This window comes from Notechis scutatus, chromosome 12, assembly GCF_049901735.1.
Source record: "Notechis scutatus isolate UNSWTSFEM ecotype Mainland chromosome 12, rNotScu1.2, whole genome shotgun sequence".
NCBI classification, from domain to species: Eukaryota; Metazoa; Chordata; class Lepidosauria; order Squamata; family Elapidae; genus Notechis; species Notechis scutatus.
The window spans coordinates 12,820,650-12,841,063 of NC_142020.1; the positions used below are offsets into that span (position 1 = coordinate 12,820,650).

Here is a 20,414-nt window from a genome sequence, read left to right on the forward strand (position 1 = left end):
AAATACACCTAGGAGGAGAGGAAAGCTGTCAGCCTACAACCTCCTGTGGATCAACTAAAAGGCAAAAGACACAGTCGGGCTACTCCACATTTACAATGAATTTATATAGCTTCCTCTCAAGATGAAAGCTGAAATTTGTTCACTAACTGCTACACAGTGAGTCCTCGACTTAATGGCCACAACTGAGCATTACATTCCTAAGTGAGGTAGCTGGTAAGTGAGTTTTGCCGCATTTTACAACCCTTCTTAGCACGCTTGTTAAGTGGATCTGGCTTTTCCCCATGGACTTTGCTTGACAGAAGGTTGCAAAATGGGATCACAGGACCCCAGGAGTCTGCAACCGTCATAACTGTGAACCAGTTGCCACGTGTCCAAATTTTGATCACACGACCACAGAGATGCTGCAACGGTCTTAAGTGTGAAAAACAGCCATAAGTCACTTTTTAAAACGCCCTTATAACTTTGGCCACTAAGTGAATAACGATAAGGTTGATGTTCAATTTTCTGCAGTAAAATCATAGCAAATTTCTCCAGCAATTTTCAGCCATCATGTGAATGAATCTGCTAGTAATGAGGGAGAAAATTCTGGGGACCTACACCAAGAATAATTGGGGGCTCCATATGGGCTAGTTAAATTACAGGAGCAATTTTCCAGTTCTGGCAGGAAAAAGAAAAACCAATCTTGCAAGGATTTTCAGCGGAAACTCACATGATTGGACAGAGTTTTGCCGTTGGAGACAAAAGCGAATGCCTTCACTTCAAATCTTTGGCGGAAATTAGCGTAACTGACCGCCGGGCCGACTGGATGGAAGATGGTTTTGTAATTGTCGAGTTCATATTCACATCTATGAAAAGAAGCAAATCAGCGTTAATCAAATGTTCATTCTTCTCTCTTTGGAAAAACCTGCAGGGATGGTTTAGAAGCAACCAGCAGAGCAGTATATTTTTGCAAATAAAAATAAATATAAAATATAAAACATAAAATAATATAAAGTATAATATAAACTATAAAAAAATTAAAAATAAAATTAAAAAATTAAAAAATAATAATAAATAAAATAAAATATCCTGTCTTTAGGGACTGGTTGTATTATTACAAACTAACGCTGTGTAATTCACGGTTCTGCAATTCACGCAACCGTTTTGCACAAGGTTTGTGCTACACACTCAGTGTGAATGCACACTTTAATGCTTCCCCAGCTACATTCATAACTAGGGTTCAAGTGGATCAGGTAGAAACGGTAATGCCTGCCTTTAGACAACATACACCTGGTTGAATGTTCAACTCGGTCAGGATTTTATCTTGGTTGATTTGGCGACAGGCTCAAGACTCTTTGTATCTGCACCTTTTCCAGCATGAACGTTTGGTCTAGTGGTTAAGGCAGGGGTCCCCAACCACCGGTCCGCGGACCGGTACCGGTCCGTGGAACAAATCCTACCGGGCCGCTGGTTTGCTGGGCGCCGCCATCTTGTTTTGATGAAAAAGTGCTTCCGGTGAGCTTTCTACCCGGAAAAGCTCACCGGAAGCACTTTTTCATCAAAACAAGATGGCGGCGCCCAGCTGATGCCGGTACCGGGCCGCGGCATAAAAAAGGTTGGGGACCACTGGGTTAAGGCACCATGCTCGAAAGCGGGAGACAGCGAGTTCTAGTCCCACCTTAGCCATTGAAACCAGTTGGGTGATTTTGGGCCAATCACCAGAAGATGGTGAATTCTAGTCCCGCATTAGGCATGTAAACCAGTTGGATGACCTGGGGCCAATTACCAGGAGACGGTGAGTTCTAGTCCAGCCTTACCATGAAAGCCAGCTGGGTGACTTTGGGCCAGTCCTTCTCTTTCAGCCCAACCCATCTCACAAGGTGGTTGTGGTTGTTGTTGTTGTTGTTGTGGGGAAAATAGGAAGATTTTGAAAGCGTGTTGGATATGTTTACAAATATGAGTTATTTTTTAAAAATAATAAAAGCAGGATACAAATAGGTACAACGAATAAAAATAAGGAAAATAAAGGCCACTTACCCGTCAACCACAATGTTCCAGTGTGGCAAAGATGAAGGCTCCAAGGATAGGGTAGCCCAGCAGTGCTCTAGCATTAAATGGATGTTTGGGTCATTTCGGTTAAGTACTTGAACTTCCAGGAAAATGGGCTGTCGCAGATATTTCACAAGTGGATATTGGTCATTTGTGTAAGGAACTGAGTAGGACTCATCTGCAAAAAAAAAGAAACCAGATTTGGGGGTGCTACTTCCCAAAGCCTAGCGTTTGCCAACCCTGGTGGCATTCACACAACCCATTCAAGCATGTCAGGATTTGGCTTCCAAAATCATTTGACATTTGTTACTCCAGCATCTTTAACCCAATTCCAAAAAACCTCCGTGCTTGTGCTGAGAAATTTAGTTGTTCGAGGCTTCTAAAATCCTCTTTTTTTCTCCATTTCTCTCAGCACCAGAGGTGGTATTCAGCAGGTTCTTATCGGTTCTGGAGAACCAGTAGCAGAATACCACCTCTGACTGGTCCTGCCCCCATCTATTCTCCGCCTCCCAAGTCCCAGCTGATTGGCTGGGTCTTCTTTGGTTGCCCTGCACAGGAGAATGGAGCTGGAAAGCAGGTTAGTGGGGTGGGGAGGAAATGGGGATTTTACAGTGTCCTTTCCCTGCCACACCCACTAAGCCACGCCCACAGAACCGGTAGTAAAAAAAAAAATGAATCCCACCACCGCTCAGCACATTTTTCAAATTTTATTTCACACCATTTATCTACCGCTTCAATCTCTGTGGACTCCATATCTAAGCAGTTTAAAACTGGATTTCAAGTTAGTGTTTCCAAATTGGAAAAATATTATACGGGCAGCTCTACTTTAGTTTAGCTTTTTAAACTTATGACTTTCTGGTTTGGCAGCCTTTTAAGGCACACATTAAGACAGAAGGCAAAAAAACCCCAATCTGCATGTAATTATGTTTATGTGCATTAACTGCACACCCGAAGGAGACTTCAATTTAATAGGCCATTAGGGCACCCTCTTTCTTCCCAATGTCTTTTAAAAGCAAAAGGACATCATTTGCAGCAATTTAGGTCATTTCTATAAATGATGACATTATGCAAATTACAGAAATCATTACAAAGTGTGTAAAATTAACTCTTTGGTTATTTTTAAAGAGCTTCATCCAGATAACTATGGATACATTAGATCTACATCAGCTGGAACTTCTGGCAAGTATTTTTTACAAACTGAGAATCCAGTTCTCTAAAATCAGTGTTTCTTAACCGTAGCAATCTTAAGGTGTGTGGACTTCAATTCCCAGAATTCCCCAGTCAGCCATGCTGGGAATTTTGGGAGTTGAAGTCCACTTCTCTTAATGTTGCCAAGGTTGATAAACACTGCTCTAGATACTGGAAATAAGGTAAAGGTTCCCCTGCTAGTGGTTTCCAACTCTAGGGGACAGTGCTCGTCTCCATTACAAAGCCGAAGAAGAGCCAGCGCTGTCCGAAGACGTCTCCGTGGTCATGTGGCCCGCAGGACTAAACGCCAAAGGCGCACGGAACTCTGTAACCTTCCCACCAAAGTGGTCCTTATTTTTCTACTTGCATTTTTTACATGCTTTCAAACTGCTAGGTTGACAGAAGCTGGGACAAGTAACGGGAGCTCACTCCGTTATGTGGCACTAGAGATTCAAACCGCTGAACTGACGACCTTCCTGATCAACAAGCTCAGCATCTTAGCCACTGAGCCACCGCACCCCTATACTGGAAGTAATAAGATGCAAAACTGCAATGAAGAAATATCTCCCACCACCTAGCCATGAATTGAAATATCTCACCTGGATAAATGAGAAGAAGAAGAGAAAGTAGACCCTGGTTGATTGCAGGCTCAGGAGGAGGAAGCGTGTTTATCTTGACATTCAAGGAAGTATCGGTACTCTCGTATGAGCAAACCACGGTCAACCTGGAAGAACAGTTGAATAACGTCAGCCCTTTGACGTAGTCCGGACAGGTAACCAAAAATCGGAGCACTAACACTATCTTTATGGTGAAGTTATCTTGAAAATCTGAACGCACGCCTCTCCTCGCTTGCCTTTACTTCCCAAAGAACTAGGGAGGATCCTAGTGTAGGGTTTCCAACCTAGGCAGGGGGTTGGACTAGAAGACCTCCAAGGTCCCTTCCAACTCTGTTATTCTATTCTATTCTATTCTATTCCTTCCAAGATGCTTTTTCCACCTCCATCCCTGCTTTGGATTTGGACACCTCTCATCGAATATTGCCAAGCAATAGCAATAGCACTTAGACTTATATACAGCTTCATAGGTGCTTTTTCAAGAGACAACTGGACTTTCTGGTTTTTCTTTGAAGATATTTCGCTTCTCATCCAAGAAGCTTCTTCAGTTCAGAACTGGATGAGAAGCGAAACGTCTTCAAAGAAAAACCAAAAAGTCCAGTTGCCTCTTGGAAAAAGCACCTTTGGGACAACTATGAGTTAGGACGACGGAGAATCTCCATAGTTGTACCACTTCATAGTGCTCTACTACAGCACTGTTTATAGAGACAGCCTCTTGCCCCCAACAATTTGGGTCCTCATTTTACTGACCTTGGAAGGATAGAAGGCTGAGTTAACCTTGAGCCGGTCAGGATCAAACTCCTCGCAGTGGGCAGAGTTAGCCTGCAATTCTGCATTCTAACTACCGGGCCATCTTTATTTATTTATTTTATTTGGTTTGTCAATTGCTTATAAAATAATAGGTATAAGTAAAAACATAGTTATGAATACTGCCTCCTGTCTCCCAAGGTCATTCTCACATCCCATTACAAGCATCCCAAAAGATGTATGTGCCATCGGCTTCACCAAAACCTGTCCGAACCTCAGTGTTTCCAAGTGCAGTTCACCAGAATTTGCACTGTGCTGTTCTTTGGGTCACAAACATCTTCTAAATACATGTATAGAGGCAGCCCTCTATTTACATACCATACATTTAGCGCAGAGGGTCTTCAAACATTGATAGCTTTAAGACTTGTGGACTTCAACTCCCAGAATTCCTCCTGCAGCCATGTTAGCTGAAGAATTCTGGGAGTTGAAGTCCACAAGTCTTAAACTTGCCAAGTTTGAAGGCCCTTGATTTAGTGGATGTTGAAAGTTACAATGGCACTGAAAAAAGCAAATGATGACGGTTTTTCACCCTTAACGCCCGTTGCAGCATCCCTGTGGTCATGTGATCAAAATTCAGATGCTTGGCAACTGGCATGTACCTATGACGGTTGCATCGTCCCAGAGTCATTTGCAACCTTCTGATAAGCAAAGTCAACAAGGAAGCCAGATTCACATCCATGCTACTGACTTTAACAAACTGCAGTGATTCACTTAACAACTGTGGCCAGAAAGGTCGTAAAATGAGGCAAAACTTAGCAATATAAATTTGGGGCTCAATTGTGTCGAGGACTGCCTGCTGTATGTGTGCCTGGCTGGAAAGGGAGAATTCTTTCCCTAATTCATCTGCATTCAAAGATTTTATTTCCCTGCCAAGATTCAGCCAGAGTTTCAGGTCTTCTAATGTTGTTTTAAGTCAAAAGATCTCTTCTTAACCACCTGCTCAGATCTGCAGTATCTCATTTCATAATCAATTGAGGGAAGAAGAAGTAAAAAAGAATGAAAACCTCTCTCGCTTCAATTCTATTATTCTTACCCTCTTGCATTTAAAGAACTGTAGCCTATTTCTTACATGACTGGGTTTACACATCACCCTCAGTCATAAGGTGAATTTCGGCTTAGTGGGTTAAATAAAAGCCAGCCACGTCTATCAATCACAGTCTAAAAGATTAGCGTGCATTCAAACGCACAATTTAGACAACAGCACAAAAAGCTCGGCTTTAAATGATCATCCTAACTGAAAATGCAGAAGATTGATTGCAGAAATCGCCACATACAAGGCAGAGACATAATCATCCAGGTATGATTTTTTTTTTTTTTTTAAGCAGGAGCTGGGTTTTTCAAAAAAATCTTTTTTGCTATCTGGTTTTTTCAATCATGAACCAACCAAGAGCAGGGAAGGGGATGTTCATTCAATCCAGAATTATATAGCTCCATAAATGTTACATCATTTAGGTCAATGGCATGAACTCTTATGAATATTGACTGCGCAAGTTTCGAAACAATGAACTTTGCACGGAGTCACACCCTCGGAATTCAAATTTTATCCGTCGCTTCCAAAGTTACTGAACAGAGAGGCTGGGCCAATTGGCAAAATCAACATTTTTATTGCATTTACCATCAATGCATATTCCAAAAAAAAAAAAAGCATTGCAATCCAAGTGTTCTCGAGCAAAAAACCCCAATTTTGCTGGAGTTGTGCACGAATGGAAAAGCACAAATACCCATAGAAAATGATCTTACGTGGAGATCAAGAATCTTGAGCTCCACATAACAGCCAAGCCAGATTCACCTGAAATCGCTGTCTCTGGTGATCCAGCGTGGAGGTTGATCTGGCCAAAAGGTACTCACTTCATTTTCATAAACGATCTTCTCACCAACAATCTGGAAGCACAAAAGGGTACAAATAGATGATAACCATTCCTTCAGCGAGCCTTCGAAGTTACAAAGGCACTGAAAAAAAGTGACTCATGACCATTTTTCCATCCTTACGACCATTGCAACACCCCTGTTGGTCATCATCGTCATTTTAATGACCCCATAATCCCTTGTGGGGTGGAATCTGGGCAACAGAATGGAGCTAGCAGGGTGTTTTAATGGCCGGATGCCCTTCCTGTCACCAATGAGGAGTTTCGTTCAGCAGATATATTCCCATTGTGTCCAGAGAGAGAAATATCTGACTCTAGACCTAGGATCGAATTCACAAGCCTCCTGATTATAAGGCAAGAGCTCCACCTCTAGGCCACCGCACCACTTTGCAACACCCCTGTGGTCACGTGATCAAAATTGGGACACCTGCCAACTCATTTTTACGACGGGTGCAATATCCTGGAGTCATGTGATCCCTTTCTGCCACCTTCTGACAAGCCAAATCAACCAGGAAAGCCAGATTCATTTAAGAACCATGTTACTAACTTAACTACTGCGGTGATTCACTTAACGATTGCGGCAAGAAAGGTCATAAAATGAGGCAAAACTCACTTAGCTGTCTCCCTTAGCAACAAACCTTTGGGGCTCAACGGCGGTCGTAATTCAAGGAGAACCTGCGTTGGTGAAGCAGGAGAACCAACCAGGTTCCCCTGAAGGAACTCACCTTCACCGTGGTCCCGCAATCGTTCAGTGGCACACGGAAGTGGACTCGGTCTTTCGAAGCCGACCCGGGGACGGGCCCACAAGTGGGGTCTCTAAGCCTGAGGGTATCCAGGTTTAAGTCCGGTTTCGTACTGCTGCTCGCTATCTCAAAATCCATGTGTCCGTCTTGAGTGCATATGGAGACTGTAAGGAAGTCGGGTATCAAGTGTTACAACCACGATAAGCCACAATGAGTTCAACTGAAGAGAATATCTGTAGCTCAGGGTGGCATCAGGGAGGTTGGCTGGTTGGTTGCAGACATTTCATGACCCAACCAGGGAACACCAACAATGTCTGTCTGATTTGGGCCCTTTTTTAGTTCTCATTGGTGACCATTCAACATTTCAATGGACCATCCTGAGACACCTATGACATATTTAGCATATGGTAGTACAGATAGTCCTCACTTAGTGACTATTCAACGTTATGATGGATTCCACAAAAATACTAATGACACATTGAACATATTTTACTACAGATAGTTCCCACTTAATGACCATTTGAAGTTACAATGGACCTTCCAGAGAGACTTATGACATATTTAACAAATAGATACATATAATCCTCACTTACCAACCATTCAAAGTTGCAATGGATCTCCCCGGTGATACTTATGACCTACTGAACATATTTTACTAGATAGTTCTCACTTAGTGACCCATTTGAAGTTACAATGGACCTTCCAGAGAGACTTATGACATATTTAACATATTTTAGTACAGATAATCCTCAGCTTAAATACAAAACCCCAACATCCATTCCACAGAGAAAGCAGCCCCAAAATTATAGCTTTATCGTTTGTGGGAGAGAAAAGTCGGGGGAAATTGCTAAAGGATCTAAATTCACCATGAGACCCAAGCACATACCAATTTTTTGGTCAGAAAATGTGCTAACAAGGCTGAAAGGTGTGTGAATTTTGTCAACTGAAGTAGAAAGACGGAAGTGGCATATTCTCTGCATTGGGGCTTCTCAAGAAAGTTGGCCCATAACCACAATAGGATGTTTAGATCTTTGCAGGCCACATTTGAAGATCTATTTTTTTTAGCAGCGATGTTAAAATCCTCACCTATTGGTGCATTTTGTTCACAAGGACATTCTGGATAGCTCACCATGGTGGCTATTTCCCCACGGTAGTCAAAATTCAAAGTCAAGGACGCAACGTACAACTGAATACCTGAGCAATCATGATCTCTGTAGGCCTGGAAAATCAGAGATAAAATTATTCCACTGCTTTCATCAGAATTTCAACTTTTAAGACAGAGGAGCAGTTAGACCTGATGGTTAATCAACAGCTGATCCTATTGTGATACATTCTAGTTTCTCAACCCTGGGAACTTTTAGGAGTGGACTTCAATTCCCAGAATTCCCCAGCCAGCTCTTGTACTTTTTAAGACCAGGGGTTTCCAACCTTGGTAACTTCAAGACTCGTAGACTTCAACTCCCAGAATTCCCCAACCACCAAACAACCCCCAACATTTTTTTGGGTCTCGTGAAATATGCCCTCAAACCCAAGTAACTTACCCGAGTGTTCAGAAGTCTTTTGGGAATATACAACTTTACTCCTTTTCTGGTATCCACACCAATGCCATTGGCTTGAAGTTGGTGTACCAGCATGTTCTTCTCATTCAGACTGACAGCTGTCAATTTTCCTGGGAAAGCTGGGAGAATCACCATCATGTGGGTCGAATTACAGACTGCTGGGCCTGAAAAGTTGAGGGGAAAGATTGAAGATTTTCCAAACCAATTCTCCAATTTTTAATGGTCTTCTGCATGTTGAGGTTCTTCAAGAAAAACCTCAATCCTGATTAGAAGCTTGCATAATATACCTCCTCCAAAAAGTATGGGATGTCAGACCAACCACATTATGTTAATCTGGTGAGTTTAATAACCCCATTATTATGTTCAGGCCTAATGTGGTACCATAAACCATGATTTACAAACCATAATTGTTGCATTTACACACAACATGCTAAGTCCCAAATCGTATTCAAGTTTTGTATATTTTCTGAGTTCAGCTTTGTCAGACTTCAATTAATCCACTTTCCTCCCCGATGAGAAAACAAAACTTGGATCAAGAAAGGAAGATAAGGAAAAATACTTGGGTCTTCATGCATGAAAAAAGTGTGTAAGATAAAAGGAAAGGATAAAAAGAATCAACTAATGACAAAGAACATGGCAAAACGACAGATGGAACAGCCGTGACGCCAATATCTCCATATCCGATTTAGAAGCAGAATCTTGGAAACAAAAGTTTTCACCTGGGGCGCAGATCATTCTTGATTCCAGAGTCAGGCGCTGCTCAGGTGGCCCATAAGTTAGCTTGATGGCTACTGTGTACAACACGTGGTCATCTTGCTGTAAGACATATAGTCACGTTTCATGCTTTCAACATGAGTTCTAGTCCCGCCTTAAGCATGAAAGTCAGTTGGGTGACTTTGGACCAATCACCAGGAGGACGTGAATTCTAGTCCTGCCTTAACCATGAAAGCCAGCTGGGTGACTGAGCGAATTTACCAGGAGGCCATGAGTTCTAGTTCTGCCTTAATCATGAAAGTCAATTAGGTGACTTTGGGCCAATCACCAGGAGGCCGTGAGTTCTAATCCTACCTTAACCATGAAAGCCAACTGAGAGACTTTGAGTGAACTTAACCAGGAGATGGTAAGTTCTAGTCCCATCTTAAGCATGAAAGTCAGTTGGATGACTTTGGGCCAATCACTAGGAGGCCATGAGTTCTAATCCCACCTTAGCCATGAATGCTGGCTAGGTGACCTTGGACCAGTCCCTCTCCCTCAGCTCAACCCACCTCACAGGAATGTTGTTGTAGAGAAAATAGCAAGAAGGAATACTAGGTAGTGTTTGCTACCTTGAGTTACCTATAAAATAATACAGGCAGGAAAATAAAATAAAACAAAAAAATAAAATAAAAACCAATCAAAATAGAGGCCGCTGATTCTAAAAATATTGGTCAAATAAGAAAAGAAAAAAGGATAAATCCTACAATCATTACCAATAAAACACCTTCCCCAAAGCTGAGTCTTGGAAAAGTAACACCAAATTTGAAGAATTGACTATCCTAGCCCCCCAGCTCTAACTTAGAATTTAGAGTCCTTTTATTGGCCAGGTGTGATTGGACACCCAAGGAATTTGTCTTGGTGCATGTGCTCTCAGTGTACATAAAAAGAAAAGATATGTTCGTCAAGAGTCAAGAATCATAAGGTACAACACTTAATAACAGTCTAGGGTACAATAAGCAATCAATAGGGTACAATAAGCAATCAATAAGCAATCTATTTCTCATTTCGTGTACCTTGTAAACTGCGACTCCTCTAGCATTAAATGGGACTTGGATAATGATATCACTGGCATCGGAAAAGAAACTATAGCCTTGTTGAATCGCCTGCCTGAGACTCAAATGATGGATCCGGCCATTATCCTCGATCGATACGATCCACTCCATTGCAGATGCCACTTGAGGTTCCATTCCAGGCCGGGCGCCCTATAAAAAGCCACAACGTTAAGAAGGATCTTGGACCAAGACAGGTTTGCACTAACCACGTTTCAGAATCTGTTCTCCAAACTTCAGACCCCACTTTTAAAAGCATCCCATTCCGACGGTGCTTACGAATGGGGTTATCTAGAGAAACGAAACTTCTATAGCTCCACTGAAGCTTGAGGGAGTCTGGAAGCTTTTCAAGGACATTTTAACAGGTGTGAAGTTGAGGCAGACGGTTCCCATAACAAAGAGAACTTGGTCTACATGGAAGCCTGGGGGTTTGGCTGGGAAAATCATTGTTTAACAGGTAAGAGATAGAGTTGGTAGGGACCTTGTAGGTCATCCAGTCCAACCCCTCTGCCCAAGTGGGAGACCCTACACCACTTCTGACAGATGGGAGTCCAATCTCTTCTTGAAAGTCTCAAGTGATGACGCTTCCACAACTTCCAAGGGCAACTTCTGTTCCATGGGTGGATTGTTCTGTCAGAAAGTTTCTCCTTATTTCCAGGTTAAATCTCTCCTTGTTCAGTTTCCATCCATTCTTCCTTGTCTGGCCTACAGGTGCTTTAGAAAATAGCTTGATCCCCTTCTCTCTGTGGCAGCCCCTCAAATACTATGAAGTTTAATACTATGAACTGGTGCCTGGGAATCTCGGGAGTTAATTTTGCCTCGAGATTACTATGCAACATATTCAATAACACAGTAAGCTTTTCAGAAATAAAATGGTCCTGGATTTTTTATTTGGATACTCAGGATGGATGTTGACATTAAGATATTTATTGAAGAGGACCTTAGAGATATTCAAAAATTTCCATCATCTGTGCAGATGGATGCCTCTTAAAATCTTAAATCTCCAAACAGCAATCTAAAAAAACAAACCCCAGACTTAATTTGTGCGCTTTCATTATCAGCCAATGCACACATTTAGAAGGCTTGAAAAAAATATATCAGCAAGTCTAATTAAAATCATGCAGATTCATTTTTTTCTCCCAACTAAGCCGCAGTTTGTGACAATAGCTGTGATTAAACCACACGCTCAACTGCAATCAAATAAATCGTTATAATGTGAGCCAGTCCTGTGGGCAGATTATAGATTCCTCCCCCCCCAGTGTAATTTTACCGGTAAACGCGATTCAACTAGCTTGCCTGAGAAAGTTGGATTACATACCATGAGTTCATCCCGAAAAGTGGGAATAAGCCTTGGGAATGTAACCTACAAGTGGAAGATATTTGGATGTGAGCATGAATAGCAAAACAGTTCAATACTTTCAAAAGAATTGAGTTGAAAGTTTAAACAGTCACTAAATCAACTGTTTTAAGTCAAGGACTATCTGTACAACAGAAAACATAACCCATGCAACAAACACAAAATAAAAGAGAATAGAGAAAAGAGGAATAAAGAGGGATTGAAGAAGATAAAGAATAGAGAATAGAGAGAAGAGAAATAGAAGAGAGAATAGAATAGGAGAGAGTAGAATAGAGAGAAAATAAAATAGGGAATAGGAGAGCAGAGGAGAAGTGAATAAAAGAGAATATAGAATGTAGAACAGAAACAGAAGGGAGAATAAAAGAAAGAAGAGAGAATATAAAGAATATAATAGAATACTTTGACCAAGTGGGATTAGACACACAAGGAATTTGTCTCTGGTACAGCAGCTCTCAGTTTACATGCAAAACAACAGAGAAAATAATCATAATAATACTAATACGAGAAGGTGGTAGAAAAGATGAGGAAGATAAAAGCAAAAAAGCCATATTTCATGGCTAAATATACATAAGACAGTTCTTGGGAATTAGGTGTTCAGCAGAGGGATGCCCTTCACACTTACTGCCATGACGTTTTTGGTGCAGTTTGTAGTAGCGCTGGCAAAACCATTGTCGGATGACGCTTCATCAGCCTGGAAGGTGTCGCAGTCTACGCTGTAAGTTTCATTCTGGGGTCGAACTCCCTCAGTAGCGTTGAACTGCAACCTGAATCTCAGGCGCGGCTTGTTATCCTGGGGATAGAAACCGCAGAAAGACCCCATCCAACAAAGCTGTGAATTCCTGGAGAGCAACTTCTTGAGTAGATGATTGCTTTACTGAAGAGTTAGCCACTCCAACAAGTCCAACAAAGCCTATTATTGATTTGCATTTGGCCAGTCCACAAAGTGACATAGGGGACACATAAGGGACACGGGGGCTAAGACGCTGAGCTTGTTGATCAGAAAGGTCGGCAGTTTGGCGGTTCGAATCCCTAGCGCCGCATAATGGAGTGAACTCCCGTTCCTTGTCCCAGCTTCTGCCAACCTAGCAGTTCGAAAGCACGTTAAAAAATGCAAGTAGAAAAATAGGGACCCCTTTGGTGGGAAGGGAACAGAGTTCCTCTGTGCGCCTTTGGCGTTTAGTCCTGCCGGCCACATGACCACGGAGACGTCTTCGGACAGCGCTGGCTCTTCTTCGGCTTTGTAATGGAGATGAGCAGCGCCCCCTAGAGCCGGAAACGATTAGCACGGATGTGCGAGGGGAACCTTTACCAAAGTGACACCATTGCTTCAGCCTGTTCAAATTTTGCTTAAGCTCTGAAAATTAGCCCATTTTTTGTGCCTTTTATTTAAACCCCTTTTTCTGCATTTAAACAAAATGCAGAACAGGCTAACTGAGTGGAGGTCATCTACTCCAAATCCCGCTCAAGCAAGAATCCCTATAGCCATGTTGGCAAACCTGTTCTATGTGTGCCGGAAGTGGCACGCAGAGCCATTTCCCCCGGCACGCAAGAGGTCGCCAGGAAGAGCCCCCACTGCGCATGCGCGCCGCCGCCCAACAGCTGATTGTCAGGTATCTGGTGCGCATGTGCAGGGGGCGTGGGGGGGGCAGCACGCATTGCCTTCTGGGTGCTGGCACGTGAGCGCAATTATCGGCCCGGGAGCCGAAAAAGGTTAGCCGCCACTGCCCTACCAGACAAGAGTCCAGTCTCTTCTTAAAAACCTCCAAGGAATGGAGCACACTGATTAATTGTTCAGTCTGGACATTTCTGCTTAGTTCTAGCTTGGTTCTCTCGTTCATGAGTTCAACCCCTTTATCCTATAGGCCAGGGATCTCCAAACGTGGCAACATTAAAACTTGTGGACAGGGGTGGGATTCAAATATTTTAACAACCAGTTCTGTGGGCATGGCTTAGTTGGTGGGCGTGGCTTGGTGGTCATGTGACTGGGTGGATGTGGCTTGGTGGTCATGTTATTGGCTGGGCATGGCCAACTCAACATCACTCACATCGAGGCACGCATCTCCTCGTCTGGCCTCTCATGACTGTGGGGATGCTGCAACAGTCGTAAGTGTGAAAAATGGTCATAAGTCACTTTTTTCAGTGCCATTGTAACTTTGAATGGTCACTCCACACAAGCAAAGTACCAGCAAAGGAGGAAAAAAACTCCAGAGAAGTTCCAGAGACAGGAAGTCCAGTCCTGCCAAGAATGCAATAAGGGTTAACGGAGAGGCAGTTTCTGTAAGCAACACCAGAATGTTTCCTTCCTGCCTTCCTTACAGGATTAGGCCAGGAATTTCTTCTAACACCCGGTTCTCCGAACTGCTTAGAATGTTAACCGGTTCTAGCGAATAGGTGCGAACTGGTAGAATCCCACCCCTGATTAGGGGACTTCAACACCATCCAATTCCCTAATTCTGGGAGTTGGAAGTCCACAAGTCTTAAAATTGCCACGTTGGAGACCTCTTGTTTTTTCAAACTTGGCAGCTTTTAAGATGTGGGGACTTCCAACTCCCAGAATTCCCCAGTCCACATTAGTCATAGCACCTCACAATGGCATACCTCCATTTCAGTACAGTTCTGGTGCCCAACCATCAACACTTGCTTTCCGTAGTCAATTTGGTAACGGCAGTCTTCCATGTCATTCCCACTGCCATCTGTAGAAAAACCAGCCAAAGGGTTAAAGCCAGGGGTCTTCAAACTTGACAGCTTTAAGACTTGTGGTCTTCAACTCCCAGAATTCCTCCTCTAGTCATGTTAGCTCAGGAATTCTGGGAGTTGAACTCCACAGGTCTTAAAGCTGCTGAGTTTGAAAGACCTTTGTTCTATTCTATTCTGCATTCTATTTTAAACTCTATTCCTATTCCAAATTCTATTCCTATTCTATTCCAGGAGTCTTCAAACTTGACAGCTTTAAGACTTGTGGACTTCAACTCCCAGAATTCCTCCTTCAGTCATGTTAGCTGAGGAATTCTGGGAGTTGAAGTCCACAAGTCTTAAACTTGCCAAGTTTGAGGACCCTTGAGTTAGACACAACCCATTCCTTTTTTTTTTTTTTAAAAAAAAGTTTATTTTTATAACATATCAAATAACAAATAAAACCATTGTTCAGTTATACAGTGTGTCGGTTTGGTATACATATCACGTGCACAATATCTATAATCCCTTCCTCCTAACTTTACATTCATATTATATTCTAATCAACATCCCATATCATATTATCTCACTATTATTCTATTATTTAAATTTTAGTTTTATTTCTGGGCTATCTTTAGAAGCAAAACTCAATTCTTACTAAATTATATTCATAGTATAACTTATTTACAAATAATCAATTATAATATATCATTGCTATTATAATATACTTCAATTTCTTACTCTTCTATCTAGCCATTGATAAAATAAATCCCAAATTTTATAATACTTTTTCTTCTTGTTCTCTAATTGCTGATGTCAATCTACTCATTTCTGCATATTCCATTATTTTCTTAATCACCTCCTCTTCCAGATGCAACCCATTCCTAAAAGCATAAATTCAAACCAAAGAGTCCAAATAGTTGAAAAAGGATCACACGTACCGAGAATGTCTATGTCCCAGGAGCTCAAATTGGCAACTTCCTTTGGCAGCCAAATTCGCCACGGGTCATCGTGGCAAGACACCGTACCTGTTGTAAAAGATAGGCCCACCTTTTCTTGATACCCCTTGTCCAGAAAACGGATCAAGGTAGGACTACAGAGTTTGAGCCGTACCTATAGCAAGATCTCCAAGTGACACATTTAACTATTAGGTCGAGGGGGCCAACCTTGGCAATCTTAAGACTTGTGGACTTCAACTCCTAGAATTCCCCAGCTAGCCATGTCAAGTCAAGCCAGCTGGAGAAGATTTTCCTCTAACTAGCTAACAAACTTCATCTTTGCCAAGATCAAAGTGCTTGAAGATATTGCTCAGCAGGTAATGAACCATGAAGCCCATGTTGATCGAAGTTCTTCAACCCAAACCTTCCCTCTTGAGTTATTTCTATTTCTGCTCTATATTTATTTATTTATTTTTATTTATTTATTTTGATTTGTCAATTGCTTACAAGATAACAGGTATAAGTATACACATAGTTATGAATACATGAAATGGATACATATAAGAAAAATAAAAAGAATCAATAGGACAGGGATGGTAGGCACGTTGGTGCGCTTATGCACGCCCCCTACAGACCTCTTAGGAAAAGGGTGAGGTCAATAGTAGACAGTCTAAGGTTAAAGTTTTTGGGGTTTGGGGAAGAAACCACAGAGTCACATAGAGTATTCCAGACATTGACCACTCTGTTGCTGAAGTCATATTTCCTGCAATCAAGTTTGGTGCGATTAACCTTGAGTTTGTATCTATTGTGTGCTCTTGTGTTGTTATGGTTGAAGCTGAAGTATTCATTGACAGGTAGGACATTGCAATGTATGATTTTATATACCATGCTTAAATCAGACTGAAGCCCTTATTTTGTTATTATTATTTTGTTATTGTTTTGTTATGAGAATAACAGAGGTGGAAGGCACCTTGGAGGTCTTCTAGTCCAACCTCCTGCTTAAGCAGGAAACCCTATACTCATGATGATGAACCTATGGCACGCATGTCGGAAGTGGCACACAGAGCCATTCCTGCCAGCACACATGCTGTCGGCTGGAACTAATCCCCTGAGAATGCATGCACGCATCCCCCTGCCTACCAGCTGATTGTTGGGTATCTGCCTGTGCATGCAGTGGACAGGGTTGCAGGGGATGGGGGAGGTTGCATGCACATTGCATTATGGGTGCAGGTGCACAGGCACATTTTCGGCACACGACGACAAAAAGGTTAGCCATCACTGCCTTATGCTATACCAGTTTGGCCTGGTGGTTAAGGCACCAAGCTAAAAAGCAGGAGGCTGTGAGTTCTAGTCCCACCTTAGCTGTGAAAGCCAACTGGATGAGTTTGAGCCAATAACCAGGAGACAAGTGAGTTCTAGTCTCACACCTTAGGCATGAAAGCCAGCTGGGTGAGTTTGAGCCAATAACCAGGAGACGGTGAGTTCTAGTCTCACCTTAGGCATGAAAGCCAGCTGGGTGAGTTTGAGCCAATAACCAGGAGACAGTGAGTTCTAGTCTCACACCTTAGGCATGAAAGCCAGCTGGGTGAGTTTGAGCCAATAACCAGGAGATGGTGAGTTCTAGTTTCACTTTAGGCATGAAAGCCAGCTGGGTGAGTTTGAGCCAATAACCAGGAGATGGTGAGTCCTAGTCTCACCTTAGGCATGAAAGCCAGCTGGGTGAGTTTGAGCCAATAACCAGGAGACAGTGAGTTCTAGTCTCACACCTTAGGCATGAAAGCCAGCTGGGTGAGTTTGAGCCAATAACCAGGAGACAGTGAGTTCTAGTCTCACCTTAGGCATGAAAGCCAGCTGGGTGAGTTTGAGCCAATAACCAGGAGACGGTGAGTTCTAGTCTCACCTTAGGCATGAAAGCCAGCTGGGTGAGTTTGAGCCAATAACCAGGAGACGGTGAGTTCTAGTCTCACCTTAGGCATGAAAGCCAGCTGGGTGAGTTTGAGCCAATAACCAGGAGACGGTGAGTTCTAGTTTCACTTTAGGCATGAAAGCCAACTGGGTGAGTTTGAGCCAATAACCAGGAGATGGTGAGTTCTAGTCTCACCTTAGGCATGAAAGCCAGCTGGGTGAGTTTGAGCCAATAACCAGGAGACAGTGAGTTCTAGTCTCACCTTAGGCATGAAAGCCAGTTGGGTGACTTTGGGCCAATCACTAGGAGACGGTGAGTTCTAGTCTCACCTTAGGCATGAAAGCCAGCTGGGTGAGCTTGAGCCAATAACCAGGAGACGGTGAGTTCTAGTCTCACCTTAGGCATGAAAGCCAGCTGGGTGAGTTTGGGCCCAACCCACCTCACAGGGTTGTTGTTGGTCATTCTAATGGCTGGTGGTCATTTTAAGGCAGGGGTCTTCAAACCTGACAGCTTTCAGACTTGTGGACTTCAACTCCCAGAATTCCTCCTCCAGTCCTGTTAAGTTCAGGAATTCTGGGAGTTGAAGTCCACAAGTTTTAAACTTGCCAAGTTTGGAGACTCTTGTTTTTAAGGGCTCAGGGTAAAACAGCAGAGAGAACACAAAGGGCTGGATTGATACTACACATAAGCCATGGCTAATTGAATTACTTGATTTTTAGCTTACTGTCTAAACCACAATTATTGCCTTTAAATCACAGACTAAGCACCAATCTCTAGTTTATCACCACAGCAGCTGGGAAGCACATTTGCATTAACGCCAAACCAATATGGGGGAATTTTAAAACAAATTTAACCATTTATCCCATCTCTGTTGCACCATGGTTAGATTGCAATAGGAGATTATCACCAACAGCATTCACTCATCCCATCAAACCAGGTTAACAGCACCAAGTCTAAGTTTTCACCCCACATTAAGCCAAAGGAAGGAGACTAAACTATGGCTTAGCAACTCAGCTTCACCAGGGGCGCTCAGAGCGACTGTAGTTTGCTCAGTTTGGGATTAGCCATGGTTTATAAACCAGAATTGATGGTTTGGCACATTGTTTTGGGTGCTTGCTCTGAACTTTAGGGGCAAACCTAGTTTGTTGCCCACATTATTCAACGGGAAACCAAGATAACTTCCTGGAATATCCCATTCCAAACAAAGAGAAATTCCCGTTACCTGGGAACTCGAGAGCTCCGGAGGTAAAAATGCTGCTTAGAAAGTAGCCAAAGAAGAGCCTAAAACAGAAAGAAAAAGGGAAAGCTCAGCTGGTCTGCATTCATACGACCCCCTTCCCACGCCTAAGAAGATTAATAAAACTTTACCACGCATTGCAAGACGCCCGACCCACAGGCATCCCCATCCTATCCGCCCGGCGCAAAACAGACCGTGTAAATTTCAGCCTCGCAGTTTGCGCGCCCGATTCGGTTTTTATAGCCTGCGCGGTCTTTCAACGCGCATGCGTAACGCCGGTCTCAACTCATAATGTTCTCACGTTCAGCTCAGCTGGGATGGGGAGTTTCTCTTCCCTCCTTCCTTTCCCCTCCCTCTTTCTTTTTCTTTCTTCCTTCCTTCCCTTCCTTCCTTCCCTCCCCCTCTCCCTTTCTTTCTTTTCTTTCCTTCCTTCCTCCCTCCTTCTCTCCCTCCCTCCCTCTCTCCCTCCCTTCTCTTTCTCCCTCCCTTCTCTTTCTCCCTCCCTCTTCCTTCCTTCCTTCCTTCCTTCTTTCTTTTTCTTTCTTTCTTTCTTTCTTTCTTTCTTTCTTTCTTTCTTTCTTTCTTTCTTCTTCCTTCCTTCCTTCTCTCTTTCTCGTCCTTCCTTCCTTCCCCTCTCTCTTCCTTCCTTCCTTTCTTTCTTTCCTCCCTCCCTCCCTCCTTTCCTCCTCTCTCTCTCTCCCTCCCACTCTCTCTCCCTTCTCTTTTTTTCTCCCTCCCTCTTGCTTTCCTTCCTTCCTTCCTACTTTCTTTCTTCCTTCCTTCTCCCTCTCCCTCTCTTTCTTTCTTTCCTCCTTCCCTCCCTCTTCCTTCCTTCCTTCTTTTTCTTTCTTTCTTTCTTCTTCCTTCCTTCCTTTCTCTTTCTCATCCTTCTTTCCTTCCTTCCTTCCCCCTCTCTCTTCCTTTCTTTCTTTCTTTCCTCCCTCCCTTCTTTCCTCCTTCTTCTCTCTCCCTCCCTCCCTCCCTCCCTCTCCCTCCCTTCTCTTTTTTCTCCCTCCCTCTTGCTTTCCTTCCTTCCTACTTCCTTCCTTCCTTCCTTCTCCCTCTCCCTCTTTCTTTCTTTCCTCCTTCCCTCCTTCCCTCTGTCCTCTCTCTCTCTCTCTCCTTTCTCTCTTTCTCCCTCCCTCTTTCTTTCTTTCTTTCTTTCTTTCTTTCTTTCTTTCTTTCTTTCTTTCTTTCTTTCTTTCTTTCTTTCTTTCTTTCTTTCTTTCTTTCTTTCTTTCTTTCTTTCTTTCTTTCTTTCTTTCTTTCCTCCTTCCCTCTGTCCTCTCTCTCTCTCTCTCTCTCCCTTCTCTGCTTTTCTCCCTCCCTCCCTCGAGGTTTGGATAATCTGCCGCTACTTTGCAAGCGCGCAACCCCGATCCTCAGGCAGGCTTGCCACCGGTTCCCATTTCAGTGGAAACCTTTCCCCCGAGTTGCACGCTCAGAGTCGGGGCCGCCCGGTTCCCAAAGGCCACCCCGGTCCCCCCTGGGCCAGCGGGGAAGGGGGGGGGTTGCAGTGAAAACCCCACGGAGGTCATCTTCTTCTCTGACTCGGGTGGGTCCGACTTACTCGCGGGGAATCGTACGGCGGACCAGGCTGCCACCGGCAGCAGCCATGTCAACTGAGGCGGGTTGCACGGAGCTCGAGGCTTAAAGGCTTTGCAGATCGCATGTCTTTATCTCTCGGTTTCAGT

At 43.3% G+C, this 20,414-nt stretch overlaps 1 protein-coding gene across 1 annotated transcript in view; it reads right to left on the bottom strand.

Annotated features, from left to right (window-relative positions):
* The window catches only part of ZP2 (zona pellucida glycoprotein 2), a 22,808-nt gene extending 2,396 nt beyond the window's left edge, over positions 1-20,412 (bottom strand). The window contains exons 1-16 of the mRNA XM_087942153.1: positions 20,291-20,412; positions 18,706-18,764; positions 15,581-15,667; positions 14,565-14,659; positions 12,589-12,756; positions 11,928-11,972; positions 10,574-10,762; positions 9,524-9,620; positions 8,787-8,968; positions 8,332-8,464; positions 7,228-7,409; positions 6,427-6,518; positions 3,816-3,940; positions 2,017-2,206; positions 710-845; positions 1-8 (exon numbers count right to left, since the gene is read on the bottom strand). The exon at positions 1-8 is cut by the window's left edge and continues 89 nt beyond it. Coding sequence (XP_087798279.1) covers positions 1-8; positions 710-845; positions 2,017-2,206; positions 3,816-3,940; positions 6,427-6,518; positions 7,228-7,409; positions 8,332-8,464; positions 8,787-8,968; positions 9,524-9,620; positions 10,574-10,762; positions 11,928-11,972; positions 12,589-12,756; positions 14,565-14,659; positions 15,581-15,667; positions 18,706-18,764; positions 20,291-20,337 — 1,835 coding nt within the window. The 5' untranslated portion in view covers positions 20,338-20,412. The remainder of the gene's footprint in view (positions 9-709; positions 846-2,016; positions 2,207-3,815; positions 3,941-6,426; positions 6,519-7,227; positions 7,410-8,331; positions 8,465-8,786; positions 8,969-9,523; positions 9,621-10,573; positions 10,763-11,927; positions 11,973-12,588; positions 12,757-14,564; positions 14,660-15,580; positions 15,668-18,705; positions 18,765-20,290) is intronic.
* Between the last annotated feature and the right edge of the window lie 2 nt (positions 20,413-20,414).